At 42.2% G+C, this 17,263-nt stretch overlaps 1 protein-coding gene across 1 annotated transcript in view; it reads left to right on the top strand.

The window, feature by feature from the left end:
• The window catches only part of B3GLCT (beta 3-glucosyltransferase), a 90,534-nt gene that overhangs the window by 35,602 nt on the left and 37,669 nt on the right, over nt 1–17,263 (top strand). Inside the window, exons 7-9 of the mRNA XM_024755648.1 lie at nt 6,978–7,114; nt 11,175–11,238; nt 16,902–17,021. Coding sequence (XP_024611416.1) covers nt 6,978–7,114; nt 11,175–11,238; nt 16,902–17,021 — 321 coding nt within the window. The remainder of the gene's footprint in view (nt 1–6,977; nt 7,115–11,174; nt 11,239–16,901; nt 17,022–17,263) is intronic.

Below are 17,263 nucleotides of genomic sequence, written 5' to 3'. Positions count from 1 at the left end.
AATGGAAATAAAAACAAAAATAAACAAATGGGACCTAATGAAACTTCAAAGCTTTTGCACAGCAAAGGAAACCATAAACAAGACCAAAAGACAACCCTCAGAATGGGAGAAAATATTTGCAAATGAAGCAACTGACAAAGGATTAATCTCCAAAATATACAAGCAGCTCATGCCGCTCAATAACAAAAAAACAAACAACCCAATTCAAAAATGGGCAGAAGAGCTCAATAGACATTTCTCCAAAGAAGATATACAGAATGCCAACAAGCACATGATAGAATGCTCAACATCATTAATCATTAGAGAAATGCAAATCAAAACTACAATGAGATATCATCTCACACCAGTCAGAATGGCCATCATCAAAAAATCTAGAAATAAATGCTGGAGAAGGTGTGGAGAAGAGAGAACCCTCTTGCACTGCTGGTGGGAATGTATATTGATACAGCCACTATGGAGAACAGTATGGAGGTTCCTTAAAAAACTACAAATAGATCTACCATACGACCCAGCCATCCCACTCCTGGGCATATACCCTGAGAAAACCGTAATTCAAAAAGAGTCATGTACCAAAATGTTCATTGCAGCTCTATTTACAATAGCCAGGCCATGGAAGCAACGTAAGTGTCCATCGACAGATGAATGGATAAAGAAGATGTGGCACATATATACAATGGAATATTACTCAGCCATAAAAAGAAACGAAATTGAGCTATTTGTAATGAGGTGGATAGACCTAGAGTCTGTCATACAGAGTGAAGTAAGTCAGAAAGAGAAAGACAAATACCGTATGCTAACACATATATATGGAATTTAAGAAAAAAAAGATGTCATGAAGAACCTAGGGGTAAGACAGGAATAAAGACACAGACCTACTAGAGAATGGACTTGAGGATATGGGGAGGGGGAAGGGTAAGCTGTGACAAAGTGAGAGAGTGGCATGGACATATATACACTACCAAACGTAAAATAGATAGCTAGTGGGAAGCAGCCGCATAGCACAGGGAGATCAGCTCGGTGCTTTGTGACCACCTAGAGGGGTGGGATAGGGAGGGTGGGAGGGAGGGAGATGCAAGAGGGAAGAGATATGGGAACATATGTATATGTATAACTGATTCACTTTGTTATAAAGCAGAAACTAACACACCATTGTAAAGCAATTATACTCCAATAAAGATGTTAAGGAAAAAAAAAGCAATTACCATTAAAAGGGAGAGGTTTAAGGGAAACATTGGGCGCTGTTAGAAACACACCAGGGTATCAGACCGAATCTGGGAAGGTCATAACAGGAAGTGACATTTAATCTGAGCCCATGGGATGAGTAGGAGTTAATAGGAGAGAGTGCTCTAAGCAGAGGGAACAATATTTGAGAAGGTCGGGGTGAGACAGTATGCATCTTGGGTGAGAAGTTCACTGCTACTTTCATATTTTAACATTTTTATCTTGTGCAGATATGATGTTGCAGCTGGATCTTGTTTACCTTTAAGTTCTGTCTGAGCACTGAGCACAGTGTTTAACACTTAGTAGGTGGTCAATAAATATTTGCATACGACTGAATAAGTCTGTAAGTCAGCTGTCCTGCTGGGCTACATTCAATGTCTCTGGAGGTTTAGAGGCAGCCCTGGAGTTTTGTGGAGAGGAAATCAGGCCGTTCAGTTCTCTTCGAGCAGCCCAGGCTGCACCCTGATCAACTTAACAGAATTCTTTAAACATGGAATAAGCAGAACTGGGTCCTTTCTGGGATCACTGGACACCTGCCCCACCCCTGTTCTGACACCCACTCCAGAAGTGAGTCAGATTTGAGGAGGATGTGGAAAAGGAGCCGTGGCTTCTGGGTGCCCACTTGGTCTGTTGATGGGGACACACAGAGTTGGGCAACAGTGATCATTAGGTTGATTTCTCAAATGCTGGAAAGTTTGTCACTATGATAAAACCACTGGTCTTGATGCTTTTTAAATGCTGGAAGGACCCATTCTGATTCCTCTTCATGCATTTGATTTCTGGGAACGTACAGATATAATTGAATGAGAAGGTTGTTAGGTTAAAAGAATAATTCCTTCAAAGGAGAAAAGAATTATGAACGTGTCTCATCTAGTCTTTTCAGATGACGGCTGAGCAGCAGCTGTGTACTCGGTGCCGTATTTTATGTAAAACATTTGTTAGGCTTTTATGTTTGCCTTTGACTTGAGAAAAACTCCCAGATCTTTTTTAGGATGTAGGAGTTTTAATCTCCTCCTAGTGTTCGTTTCACCTGGAGATTATTTTTTCCATTATCCATAGCTCTAATTCTGTACAGAAGATGGTGACTCATGGTACTTTTTAATGAAAATTGGAATGATAAATAAGTTCAAAGCAAGTTCATGCAAAGCAAGTACAGAGCCAGAGGTAAAATGAGATGCTTTCTTCTTCTTTTGTGAGCAGTACCACGTGAAAAAAAAATCTAGGATGCTTTGTTTCTTTTGAAACTAGCATTTGGGAATAAAAATTACATAAGGTTGAAGTTAGCTCAAACCAGTGTGTTTTTTTCCCCCACCATGTGAAATTTTAGGAAAAACGTATAAGACAAACCTGGTTTTGATACTGACAGAGATAAATGACATTAAACTCATAATAATGTGTTAGAGTATCGGTTACTTTGTTGGATTCTGACATTTTTTCCCTTCAATATCATTTTGTCATTCTTACTAATGCAAATTTATGCTGTTACATAATATTTTAAATGAAAAACTTTAATCTTTATTAAAGTAATTAATCTTTGTTAAATTGCCTTTCTAGGTGATTTCTGTAAATTTCTATATCTTATTGAAGTCTTTGTTTTTTCCCCACAGTATGCTTTTAACATGTGTATGTTTGCTGAAATGTCTTTAATTTTTAACTTTTAATAGAGGTGAGACAGTGCTGGCAAAGAGTAATTCTGACACACTAATAGAACGCTGAGTTATTCTTTTACCATCTGTCTTGATTGTAATTGTCTTTATTAAGAAGGCATTAAGAAAATTATTAAGAAAGATGGGGCAGTGTCTCTTCACAGAATCTGTATTAATTTCTCCCTTAGAGTAGTTGACAGTATAATCCCCCCCAAATATTGAAAAACAATCTTAAATACTAGATAATAGCTGAACACTGCTATTAGTTGTTGAAACATAAAAACATGTTCTGCATAAATTTATGTTTGGAACAGGAGATTATAATAGTGAAAGATTATTGAGAAAGGTGCTAAAATATACTGAAGTGTTTATTTTCTTTAAACAAGCTATATTTACATGGTGTGTTAAATGTGATGATTTTCATATTGGTTAATGTTTAGTAGTTTGATTGTTTAAAAAGATGTTGAATATTCTATCTCAAGCCAAGGCTATTTGCCTTATAATCACTTCTCTTGCCCAGTGGTGACTTAATATATCCATAAAATGTCAGGAAGAAATCCTTGGGCGGAACTATGGACCTAGACACACAGTTGTGTTACTGGCTTTCACGTATGTTCATTTATGACTTGTTGCTGAATTGACCCAAACTAAGACTCTGGGAGGTATTTGGAACACAGCCATGAGCAGAAGAGGGCCCTGGGAAGACAGGACTGTATCCCTCCTGCTTTTATTTTCTGATAAGGGATAGGGAGTGAGGGGGTGATGGTTGGGTAAGAGAGAAAATATACAAAACTTTTAGAACTTAGGGTACTTGACTTAAATCATCTGCTGACATTTCTTTCATAGTTGCCTTTGAAAGCTCTCCTGGGCTTGCTGCATCATTTAACACAAAACTAGGGGCACCTGGGACATTTAGGTATCCTGGGATACAGCAGTGAGCAAAATAGACAACATCCCTGGTCACAAGGAGGGGATAGTCTTTTGCAGGGCAGATAGGCAAATGTGAAACGAGGTGTCAGATGGTAATAAGTGTTATGGAGAAAAATAAAGCAAAATAAGAGGGATGAAGGATAGATTGGGATGGGCTTACTTTTCCGTAGAGGGTGTTCAGGAAAAATCTCACAGATCAGGTCACATTTGAGCCAAGCATGAAGGAACCAAGGGAGGGAGTTATGTGCTCCCTACTCCTATGTCCAGCTGCCTACTTGTCTACCAGGAGCCTCAAACTCAACTTGTTCAGAACTGAACTCTTCATGCCCCTTTTTAACCTCTTCCATCTTCAGTCTCCTGCATCTCAGAAATGGCATCACTGTCTATTGAGTTGCTCATATGAAAACACCTGGGGCTGGTGATTGATTCCTCTTTCCCCTCAACCTCATGCTGGCACATTTAGTGGAGTCTCCCTCCAGGATACACCTCTCATCTGTCTTCCCGCTGTGTTGAATACTATTACCGTGGTCCAGGCTACTGTCATCTCTTTCCTGGACCATGATTTAAGCATCCTAGCTGCCCTCCTGGTTTCTGTTCTTGCCATCCCAATAATCCAGTATCTGTAATTCACATCTTCTCGTTCACCTGCTCAAAAACCTCCTGTGGTTTCCCACTGCACCTAAGATAGTTCCATGAGGTGTCACACTCCAGGTCAGCAGTAATTTTCTGTCACTGTAAAGATGCTCCATTCTTTCACTTCTCTTGTTTTTGTTGAAAAGTTAACTGTATGTCTTATTTTTGCTCCTTTGAAAGAAATGTGTACACCTCTCCCCCAAAATTACTTTTAAGATTTTCTCTATCTTAGGTTTTTCACCCAGCATTTGCCTATGTGGTTTTCTTTGTATGTCTCTTGATTAGAGTTTATAGAGCTTCTTGAATCTATGGCTTGATGACTCGTGTCCGTTTTTAAGAAGATTCTAAGCCTGTGTTTCTTCAAATGTTGATTGAGTTCCATTGTCTGTCTCGTCCTGTTCTGGGTTTTGAACATCATGTATTTAATTTATTTTTTTATTGAAGTATAGTTGATTTACAGTGTTGTACCAATCTCTGCTGTACAGCAAAGTGACTCAGTTTTACACATACATACATTCTTTTTTTAAGTTTTCTTTTCCATTATGGTATGCCAGGAGATTGGATATAGTTCCGGTGCTCTACAGTAAGACCTTGTTGTTTATCCATTCCAAATGTAATAGTTTGCATCTACCAACCCCAAATTCCCAGTCCATCCCTCTCCCTCCCCGCCTCCCGCTTGGCAACCACACGTCTGTTCTCTATGTCTGTGAGTCTGTTTCTGTTTTGTAGATAGGTTCATTTGTGCCATACTTTAGATTCCACATACAAGTGATATCATATGGTATTTGTCTTTCTCTTTCTGACTTACTTCGCTTAGTTTGAGCATCATGTATTTTAGACCTTTCACTGTGTCCCGTGTTGCCCTTAAGCTCTTTTCTGCATGTTCCTCTTTTTCTTTTTTGTGCATAAATGTGGAAATTTTTTACTGACTTACCTTCCAGGTCACTATTCTCTCTTCTGTTATGTCTAATATTCTCTTGAATTCCTAACTTGAGTTATTGCATTATTCGGTTTTAGGATTTCCATTTGACTCTTGTTTATAGATTCTAGTTCTTTGGTAAAAATCATCATCTTTTCGTCTGTTTTCATATTAATTATATATTTTTTAAACTGCAAAACCTGGTTTATCTGCGAATCTCTGTTTCTCAGTTTTCTCTGTTATTGGTCTGGTCTCGTGCATTTAATATTCTTCTGGGTTGTAGACCTTGTCTGGGTAGGTGTAGCTACAGACTGCCCTTACTTCTAGACCCTTTCCCCCGGCAGACCCTGCCCTCCAGCCTTGGGCTCCCAGAACCACTGCTGAAGTCTGCTCAGGTTAACCACTTCACTGCCGTTTCCCACTTGGTTCTTGTGTTTTCCCTTGATTTTTGTGCAGCCTAGGAGTTGAGGGAAGATTGCAGGCAGAATTTGGGGCTCATTCCTCTGGGATCCCCTTAAATCTCTACCTAATCTCGGCAGCTTGCAGCTCCAGCCTCTGTCTCTGCAGTGCAGCCAGATTGCACGAGTCCCCAGCTGCTGCCCTTGGTTGTGTGCTGTCCTCTGCTCGGGTAATCAGCAGATTCCTTGAGGGTAAAAGGAGGTGAATATGGGGCTCCCATGGATGGGCTCCCCTTCTCTCTCAGGTGTTAGCCCTCACATCCAATTTGCCTTCGTTGTTTTTTGATGCCCTCAGTCATTTGCTCTAAGAATTCCTCCAGCTTTTATACTTGTTCTTGGTGGGAGAGTCGGTCTGATCCAGGCTGTTCTGTTGTGACATCTGAACCCTGGTCTATCTCCTGCTTCTCTTTCGTACCATGTTTCCCATACCCAGTATATTCCAGCCATACTGCACTCATTTTTTGTTAGAATATATCAAGCTTTTTCCCACCTCAGGGACTTCGTATTAACTGCCTCACCTCTTCTTCCCCAGATGTGTGCTTAGCTGGTTCCTTGATGTTATTTAATCTCCGTTCAACTGTTAACTTCCTAAGAGGTTTCTCTCTCTTTCCAGGGTCACCCGTCCCTCTTTTATTTTCATCATAGCACTATCTGAACTTACTTTATTTACTTGCTTACTTTCTGTCTCCCCACTATTGTGTAAGCTCTGTTCCCAGCTGGCGTGGGATAAATGTTAACAGATAACAAATGATAATAAATGTTCACTGAATGACTGAATAAATGAATAAAATAGGCACTGATTCTGGAAGGAATTTTTCAAATTCTTCTTTGCAGACCTCAGTGGGACATAAAGGAACACTGTTTTCTTCACATTAGTGGTATTTTGATAAGGAATATTCTGTAAAATACCACTTTTATGTGTTTATAGTATAACGATGACTAGCATTTTGTTATCCTGGCGATCTGATCTTAAATTACTTTCTTTATAGACCAAGATTATGCTATATTCAGTATCACATGAGTAATAATTATATTTTTGTTAAAATTCTTTAGAAATATATAATCTGTGCTTATTCTCTATTACCCAGGATCTTTAACTAATGATACCAATTTGTTTTTGGTCATACATGAAATGGCTTTTTAAAAAAATTTTATATCTTTATTTAACAGGAATGGTTTTTAGGAAAAGCATTACATGACGAAGAATCTACGATAATTCACCATTATGCCTTTTCCGAAAATCCTACAGTTTTTAAATACCCAGACTTCGCTGCTGGCTGGGCCCTCAGTATCCCACTGGTAAACAAGTAAGAATTTATGAGACTTGCTTTTTGTTGCGTCTCGTGTACGAATCAGCTTCAATTTCGCCGAGTCTTGCAGTTGATGGAGCTGAGTGAACTTCTCAGCAGAGGCAGCGGGTGGTAGTGCAGGGAGACCCGCGGCAGGAGCCGGACACAGGCTCCATCACTTACTCATCCCCTCAGACTCACGCTCAGCCGCTCTGCCCTTCCTCTTACCTGCACAATGAGGCGAATGATCAACTGTGAGGCTGAGGGAGGGCCCACGAGTGCTCAGGACTCCGTACCCGGAGGAGTGACCACTGTTGTGAGCTCTAGGCCTGACTCTGATTGTCAGTAAAGAAATGAATCAGCACGCCTCGGGTTGGGGTGATGACTGGTTATGTGCGTGGAGGTGTAGACGCGTTTAAACGTGGGCTGGGCAGGAGGCGTACCTAGCTCTTGGTGTGAGAATCACAGTCATGCAGTTTTTGATGTGAAAGGGGAAGATAAGTTGTAATTCAGGAGAAGCATGGCTGTTGACAGTCCTCTTAACCTAAGTAGTTCAGATTAATTGTGAGTTTTTGTTCTTTAGGGAATGGAAAGTTGATAGTGCAGTTGTGGTTTTTATATCTGCAAAGATGAAAATGTTTCTCTTATTTCTTACAGTAAGTGTCCTGTTTCTAGGGTTTGGAGTCCTGAAAAGCTTTTTAGCCCATTGTAGGAATATAAGGTAGTAGATACGTTGTCATTTGTGGTTGCTGAAACTTCTGGGCTGCTCCCTTGACATTTGAAAGTTCCTTACAATGTAACATGCTCCTTTCCAATGTAGATGCAAGTAGCAGAAAAGTATGCAGAGTGGATGAAGGGAATATTGTTGCTGGAATTGGAAGCGGAGGTGGGTGGTTGTTTGGTGCAGGAGTCCAGCAATGTCATTGAGGGGAGGCTGGATCTCTCTGTCTCTCCGGCTTAGTGCACAGCATCATTTCACCCTAAATCTGGTTTGCTTTGTGCTTTCAAGGCAGTAAGGGCTATGAACTTCTTATTTATGTACAGCAGGAGAGAGCCTCTAACCATGGAATGAAAGTACTTATCCCCAGTCTCTAGGTGGATCCTGTCCAATTAAAGTCAGTTGGGACAGCTTCAGGCCTATACCATCCTCTGCACCGTTAACAGCTGCCAGAACTTCAGTGCATCGGTTGGGATCAAACTAACTCTGACCCTGGAGCCCCTGTTTTGGCCTGAATAATTGATCAAAATCAGAATTCTCTTAGAGGAAGGAAGGAGAGGCTCTGGTTCATGTGGGTACCCAACAGTGCCCACTACGGGAGCGTCGATTCACTGTGTCTCCTTTCCTTGACTTACGGCTCACTTTGTAGGTAGGGCAATGATTTATAGTTACTCAAGTATTTCTTCTGCTCAAGTCACCAGAAAAACTGGTTACTTAAAGACACTTCATGACACTCACTTTCTTAGACTTTCTCACCGAAAATATTTTTGGGGCTAGCAATCCCGCATCAGTGAGTGTTGAATTAACACTGCCCAACATTTCCCAGTGCTCTAGCTACGTGATGTCCTCACGATAGCATCAGTAAAAAAAAAAAAAAACTTGCATCTTTGGAGAAACGCTCATTGATTTTCAGTAAGATGGTTTCTTCAAATAGGTGTTACTACAGAACACCGTTACTGGTTTCCCCTGTTGTTTTTCCATCAGAAAACCTTATCTAGATGTCCTGCAACATCTTGCTCTGTTGACTGTCTCACACGTGGGACTAGAAGAGTCAGGTAGGGAGTTTTCCTGGTATGGAGTTGAAGGAGCCCTATATTTGTTGCAGGTTTCCGGTCTAGCTGGTTGTGTCATTAGAACTGTGTTATCGGGACATAACTTAGTGCCTTCTAAAAACAGGAAAGCTGAATGTCAAATTCTCTTTTGCCAGGAACTGAATATTTAATGAAGAAGTATTTTCACAAAGTAGTTGGGATTTCTGGCCTTGTTTTTTTTGGCATTGTTGGTTCCTGAAATTAGCGTTTGAAAAGCCCTTGGGTATAGCCCTTGCTTGGTGTATAGAAAAATGAAACCTAGTTCCCACCACTAGGACTGGCCTTTTAAGTCGGGTGAATGCCCCCCTGCACACTTTTAGAACTGGGACTTGTTTGCAAGGTGACTGGGTTAGGCCCCAAGTGTCCCATGAGGCTGACTCATCCATGCGACGTTCGTAATATTGAGGTAACCATCACTGGTTCTGGCAGATTCCACAGGCTGCTAAACATAGCCACTTACAGATGTCAGTGTACATAGTGATTTGTTTCCAGTCAGTCAGTGTTCATCTTAAAGAGATTCTATCACTGGCTGTCACATTTTTCTCTAGTTTCCCTCAGAGAAAAATGTACAAGAATTGAATGCGAAAGAAACTTAAAAAGTCAGGAAGAGTAGAGAGCATGTTGAAGGTAACAGTTCAGAGGTGTGTATTGTCTCTTAAGAACGGGTGTGGGCAGCGTGGCCATCTGACAGTGGATGTCACGTGCCATTGGATGCTGATCGCAATTCTGTGTTCCTTGTCCGTGGCGATAAGCCCAGGTATGACTTTTCTTTTCGTGTGTATGTTTGGTGTCTGAATGTGGTTGGCTCAGATTTTGAAGGCACTTGGCATGAGTCCAAATCCCCAAGTTACCTTAAAAGTTTATTCATGAAAACCGGCTCCAGCCAAGCAGAGTTCGAGTTGGACAAGATTCCACACCAGGGCAGAGTTTTCTCTTAATATATGTCAGGAATGTTCTGAGAATGCAGTCTCTCTACGCAGTGCCCTCACCCACTCCTGCCACTGAGCCGGTGGGCAGGTACTGAGCAGGAATGGAGTAGAGGTTCCATGGGGCTTCTTTCCGAGCTGTGTGCCATCAAGCCACACTCCTACCAACCGTGAGGCCGGTGCTTCATGACTACACGTAAATGATAACCTGTGTCCTCCTTCATCTTTCCTCCGATTAGAGATAAATTTTTGTCTGTGGCTCAACCAGGCTAAAAACTCAGCGAGGACTTCTGAAACTGATTACTAGTTTTCCTTTTCAAATTACCATTATTTCTTTGTAGTTAAAATATTTATTAGGTTCGTCATTGAAACGAGGGTCCCGTCTGTAGCCCTGTAGTAAACGTAAAGCCTGTGGCAGTTCCGTGGTCTTGGTAAGCATGTCGTTCTACCTCCCTCAGCCTGAAATGGAGGAATGTATTGCGATTTGCCCTCATCCCTTCAGATGGCTCACCGAGTGCTCGTTTGGGCCCGGGCGGTGGGTGCTGTTTGGGGTGCAGAGCAGGAGAGGGGCGCAGGGGGCTCGCCGTGTGTGATGAATGGGGCTGTGCTTCCCACTCTGGGGGCAAAGGAAGTTTCCATTTATTCTCGTGGGCAGGTCTGGACACCCTTGAATTCGGTCTTGGAGAAAAGGTTGCCAGGTAGAGGTTGGGTCGGGGCGAACTGGCCGCCGTGTGGCCAGGAGCGTGCTTCAGGGGAGGCTGGTGCATGCTGGGGAGCGGGGGCTCTAGAGCCGGGGCCCAGGGGTCTGGGCCTCTCTTCTGTGTTGAAAAGAGCCATTAGGGCTTTTCTGAAGCAAGAAAATGACTTGAAACTGTTATTCTTTCCCGAAGCCACATGCTTTCTCCCCCAGGAAACTCCACAAACTGTAATTCATAGGGTCCTTAAAAGTAGGAGACTGAAAAGTAGCAACTTCTGTTTCTCTATCAGGCAGGCTTTTCTCTTTTCCTTTTCTTTCTCTGTCATTATTTAGTCAAGGATTATCAGGAGTCAGCACACTCCGTGACTTTTTAAAAGACATGTATTGTATCGTATTGTGTTTTATGTTATTTTCCAGATGTTGAATAACGAACACTACGTTTGCAACAAGCCTTGCATTCGTGTCCTGGTCCGCAAATAATTGTGTTTTCATCGTCCTTTGCCTCAAGGAAATTAAACTCTTATTTTTGTCTTAAAATTTATATTTTTATTTGTTTTCAAACATTAGAAAGTCTCAAGAATGTGTTCTTCTTGTTGGATGCTTTTTTGGTTTTTTTCAAAAAACTCAAATTGTCTCTATTTTCTAGGCTTACCAAGAGATTGAAGAGCGAGTCCCTGAAATCCGACTTTACAATAGATTTAAAATATGAGGTAGGTCATTATTTGTTTGGTTAAAGGTCTTTGTAAACAAGAATTTGTGTCTTTTGATACAAAAGGTGTCTTGTGTTCCCTGAAAGGTGCATCCCCTTCGCCACTCACATCCATATTTTCCCAACGAGGAAATTGCACTTGCTACAGTCTGTGAGGGCCTTCTTCTTTAAGCCCATTTTGGTCATGTAGGTGGAGAAGGAACAGTGGAGAAAACAGTTGTGTCTGTGATTCTTCATCCTTTGTTTCTAAGCTAGGTGGATGGGTCCAGAGATGGATTTTTAAAAACATGCAAAAATGTCAGTAAAATACCTCTGGTCTTTTTTTGTGCTTTGGTGGCACATATGTCTTCAACATGTCTCTTGTGCTGGACCCTGTGGAGCAGAATTGGGCCAGCTGGTCCCCCAGCACCCTGGCATTTAGTGGACATCTGTGACCAGTCGTCCTGGAGGCAGGTGGCGGGCGTCCCGTCCTTAATCCATTAATCTCTCCTGAATCATCATCAAGAAGGTCTCTTCATGCGTACATCTGACTGCCTGAAACAGACCTGCCTTTCCCTCTGTAGGAATCTGTATTTTAGGACATTGGGGCCAATCGTGACTCAGTCCAGCAGTGCTGGTAGCCTGCCAGGAGCGAAAAGGGCACTCACAAGATTTTAATTTGGGGAGTATTTCTAAATGATGAAATAGGTTATTTGAGGAGAAATATTCATGTTAAAAATCATTCTTTTCCACAGAAGGGAAAGAATGACTAGTTGAAAGCCAGGGTCTGTCTAGATTTTTTTTTTTTTTTTTTTTGCGGTACGCGGGCCTCTCACTGTTGCGGCCTCCCCCGTGGCGGAGCACAGGCTCCGGACACGCAGGCTCAGCGGCCATGGCTCACGGGCCCAGCCGCTCCGCGGCATACGGGATCCTCCTGCACCGGGGCACAAACCCGCGTACCCTGCATCGGCAGGCGGACTCCCAACCACTGCGCCACCAGGGAAGCCCTGTCTAGATATTTTTAATGAAAAGTCAGCTCAGGTATAGATACCCAGGTTTGGGAGTCTATGAAACATTGAATAACGTACAAAAAAAACCCTCTAACATACGTGAAAGGTATAAAGATCAGTCAGAATATCTATGCTTAAGAGATTGAACTTGATCAGTTGCTTGGAGGCTACCTGTAAGTATCTCCCCAGGAAGGTCCCCCTTCATTCTAACGAGAGTCAACAACTTTCTTGAATTCTCTCCCTCGCCCCCTTTTCTTCATATTTGATCACATATGAATGTATCTCTGAATAATATGTAGTTTTGCATCCTTCTGGCCTTTATATAAACAGAACTGTACCCTGAATAATGTTCTAATTTGAAAGTCATCCGTGTTGATGCGTGTGGCTTTCATGAACTATTGTCACTTTGTATAACTGCCTCTCCCAGGACCACACCACAGTGTGTTTGCCCAGTCTGCTGGTCGTGGGCCTCCGGGTTGCGACTGGGTTTTGCTGTCGCAGTCACCAGCTCTATGACTGTTTTTGACATGTGTCACGATGATCCTCTACAAAAATTTCTCTAGGACAGAAGCTTTTAAACTGTTTTTTGACTGTGACCGACTTTAAAAAATACATTTTCCATTGTGACTCAGTATATTTGTGTGTTGTTATTGATTTCTAACTTAGCATGATGGGTCTATATAACAGTCATTTGAAATATTTTTAGGTTTGCTTAATGGCCTAGTTCGTGTTCACTTTTCATAAATGGCGAAAAGGATGTGTGTGCTCTGATTTGGGGGTGGTATAATATTCTCTTTCTGTCTGCTAAAGAACAAATAGATTAATCAGTTAATCTGTTGTGCTTTTCACATATTTTATTTCCTCCCTCTCTCCCTTTTCCTACTTCCGTTTTGTTTGCTTGACCCGTCATTTGCTAAGGGAGGAATGTGAAAGTCTTCCACAATAGTGGTGACAGTGTCTCCCTGTGGAGCTGCCAGCTCTTGCTGTTTATACTCTGAGGCTATGTTAATTAGATGCATACAAGTTTAGAATTGTTACCTCCTCCCGGTAAATGTATCTTTATCTCTAGTAATGCTCTTTGCCTTAGCATTTAGTTTGTTGATAGGAACACTTCTATACTAGCTTTCTTTCGGTGTTTGCTTCATCATTGTTTTCCACTTTTTTCTTTCAATTCTTTTGTGTCCTCTTTTGATGCATCTCTCTTAAAGAGGACGTGTTTGTTTTTTTCTCCCAGTTTGACAATCTTTATCTTCAAACCATGTAGCAAATTTACATTTTTCATGCTTACTAACACTTTTATTTTATCCTTTGTCTCCCATTTTTTTCTTTTGAAAATTTCCTTGCTTTCTTTTAGATTTTTAAAATTTTGATTCCATTTTTTTCCCCTCCTCTGTTATTTTTGAAGTTCATTCTCAATGTCTATTCCTTAATGGTTGTTTTAAATGCAGTAAGTCCCCTACATACGAACCTTCAAGCTGCGAACTCTCAAAGATGCAAACGTATTATAAACCTGTTACAGTGCAGTACTATATGGCCGATTGCGTTAGTTGGGTACCTAGGCTAACTTTGTTGGCCTTACGAACAAATTGGACTTACAAACTCGCTCTTGGAATGGAGCTTGTTCGTATGCAGGGGACTTACCGTACTTTAACATGTACAGTAAGTGGCTAATTAATCAATAGCCTAAAAATCTAAGGGCCTGAGCATAACAACTCTGATTATCCCTCTCCCAGTTTTTATGCTCTTTTGTCCAGTATTTTTGTTCTTTTTTTTTCAACTCCGCAACTCAGATATTGTCCTTCCTTACTTTATACAGTTAAATGATTTGTATTAGCTTAACCCTGTATTTGCTGTGTCTGTGCTCACTATTCTGTTTTGCTTCTTGGACCTGCCAATGGGGATCATTTTTATTCTTCTTGAAGTATATCCTTCAGAATTTCCTTTTTAGTGACGTGGCAAATTCTCCGTTTTTTGTAATTTTTTTTACCTTAAAAATTCTCTGGTGGCGCAGTAGTTGAGAATCTGCCTGCCAATGCAGGGGACATGGGTTCGAGCCCTGGTCTTGGAGGATCCCACATGCTGTGGAGCAACTGGGCCCGTGAGCCACAATTACTGAGCCTGCGCGTCTGGAGCCTGTGCTCCGCAACAAGAGAGGCCGCGATAGTGAGAGGCCCGCGCACTGCGATGAAGAGCGGCCCCCGCTTGCCACAACTAGAGAAAGCCCTCGCACAGAAACGAAGATCCAACACAGCCATAAATAAATAAATAAATAAATAAATAAATAAATAAATAAATAAATAGGGACTATAAATAACTAAAAAAATAATAATTTATTTCAGCTTTGTTCTTGAGACATAGTTGCATTGTGTGTACAATTCTAGGTTGTGAGACATTTTCTCTCATCACAATACTGTTCCCTTGTGCTCTGGCTTCTGTTACTGCTGTTGTGTTAGGAAATCAGCCGCCACTCTTACATGGTTCCATTGTCAGTAATCTGCCGTTTCTCTGGCTGCTTTTAAGATTGTTCTTTGTCTTTGGTGTTCTGCAGTTTCACTATGGTATATATATGTCTAGGTGCAGACTCTTTTTTTTTCTAATCCTGCTTAGAATTAATTGGGCCTTTCTATAATAGGATTGTTAAGCAATCCTATTTTTTTTAAATTACATTTAAAAAAATTTCTCAGCCATTGTCTTTTCAGCTGTTTTCTCATCCCCTCTATTATCTCCTTCTGGAACTTTAGATATATGCTAGAAGTTTGAACTTCTCTTCTACATTCCCCATCTCTGTTTCTAGCTGGGCTACATTTCAAATAACTTGGAGGACTTTATCTTTTAGTTCCCTAGTTTTTATTCAGCTGTGTCTAATATGCTGTTTATCCCCACCATTAAAATGTTCATTTTAAGCATTGTATTTTTCTTCTTCTTCTTCTTTATTTTTTTTTTGGCGGTACGCAGGCCTCTCACTGCTGTGGCCTCTCCTGTTGCGGAGCACAGGCTCCGGACGCACAGGCTCAGCGGCCATGGCTCACGGGTCCAGCCACTCCGCGGCATGTGGGATCTTCCCGGACCGGGGCACGAACCCGTGTCCCCTGCATCGGCAGGCGGACTCTCAACCACTGCACCACCAGGGAAGCCCTAAGCATTGTATTTTTCACATCTACAAGTTCTAGACATTTCTTTTTCAAATTTGGTCTCTTGTACAATCTTTCAGAAATTTTGCTCATGTTTTTTTTTGGTACGCAGGCCTCTCACTGCTGTGGCCTCTCCCGTTGCGGAGCACAGTCTCTGGACGCGCAGACTCAGCGGCCACGGCTCACGGGCCCAGCCTCTCTGCGGCATGTGGGATCCTCCCGGACCGGGGCACGAACCCGTGTCCCTTGCACTGGCAGGCGGACTCTCAACCACTGCACCACCAGGGAAGCCCCCTTGCTCATGTTTTAAAGTTTTTCTTTTCTTTATAAAAATATATGAAACAGTCATTTTCTATTCTGCGCTTGATCATTCCAATCCCCAAAGTCTTCTGGGCCTGAGCAAGCTGTGTCTGCTGGCTCTTGCCCATCATCTCGTCTCTTTATACTACTTTTTGTGATTGTTCCGAGTACTTTAGCTCCTTGGGAACTGTGGCTGTTCCCCGTCCTATATTAAGGTTGTGGGCTCCTCAGTAAGGATTTGTATTAGTTTTTGCCGGCTGCTAGAGGCTCAGGCTGACTTAGGGCCACTTTAAATTACTCCGAGGTGTTTCTGGAACACGTAGGTGACAAATGAGGGAGGCCTGCCTTTGGTTACAGAATCTCAGGATATCTGGAGATGATTTTTCCCTCCATCTAGTGCCAGTTTTGGGGCTTTGCTGTTAGACACACCCCACCTTGGGCAGGTCATGGGCTTTATTCTCTTAACATGCATCAGAACCTTGGCATCCTCAGAGCCCAGCTGATACCTACTGGGGAAAACTACCCTCAGTGGCCTTTTTCCTCAGGTTCTCACTTTCCATTTTTGTCCTCATAAGCTCCACATTTTTGTGCCAAGTTAGCAATACATTTAAAATGCTTTGAAAAATATTTTATCTCGATATTTTTAGATATTTTCAGCCAGTCGGTTTTTCAGGGTATGTAATTACCATCCTGCAGGAAACCAGAGTCATGATATTTCCTTTTATCTTTCTCTGTGATGTTTTAGAATCCCTGAAATAGCTTCCCTAAAATTGCTTATGACAATGTGGAATTTTCTGGAGGTCAGAATACTGATTCTTAATTAATTGTTTACGGTTAATCCAAGATTAGATTGCTCCACATGGAATTACTCTTTTTGTAAGTAAAAAAAACCCAAAGGGCTTCCCCGGTGGCGCAGTGGTTGGGAGTCCGCCTGCCGAAGCGGGGGACGCGGGTTCGTGCCCCGGTCTGGGAGGATCCCACATGCCGCGGAGCGCCTGGGCCCGTGTGCGTCTGGAGCCTGTGCTCCGCACGGGAGGGGCCGCAACAGTGAGAGGCCCGCGTATTGCAAAAAAATAACCAAAAAGAAACACACAAAAAACTGTTGAATGCTGACGTATTGATGTGGTTCAATTTAATATTCTCTAGAGAAGGTAAGGTCTGCTTGCCCTTGAGATGTTTCATACCTTCGTGGACCTGTGGTGCTGGTTGAGAGCTTTCATTCACGCCGGTTTCCTGTGTGACAGATCGCTCTCTACATCTGGGACAGAGGTGATGGACCGCCCCTCACTCCTGTGCCTGAGTTTTGTACAGACGGGGTGGACTCTTCCTGTGCCACCGCATTTCGTTCTTTTCTACCGCGTTGCGTAAGTAATGAAAGGACAGCTTCCTCGTGTGTCAAAGGAAAACATACATGCTGTGCACAGTGTTGTCCTAGCACTTTCCATCCTGAAAACCCCAACATCTGCCATGTGCCACGTGACAACTATGTATCACGTTTCTGGGGATACTGGCCCTATAAGGTGAGCACTGTCGTTACCCTGTTTTGCACAAGAGAAGAGAGCAGGGTGGCACTGAGAGCTGCGGAGGTGTAGCCTGGAGTCATTTC

This window comes from Neophocaena asiaeorientalis, unplaced genomic scaffold, assembly GCF_003031525.2.
Source record: "Neophocaena asiaeorientalis asiaeorientalis breed wild unplaced genomic scaffold, Neophocaena_asiaeorientalis_V1.1 scaffold59, whole genome shotgun sequence".
NCBI lineage: Eukaryota > Metazoa > Chordata > Mammalia > Artiodactyla > Phocoenidae > Neophocaena > Neophocaena asiaeorientalis.
Note: the sequence above shows the minus strand (reverse complement) of the source record. Positions and strands in the feature narration are given on the sequence as shown.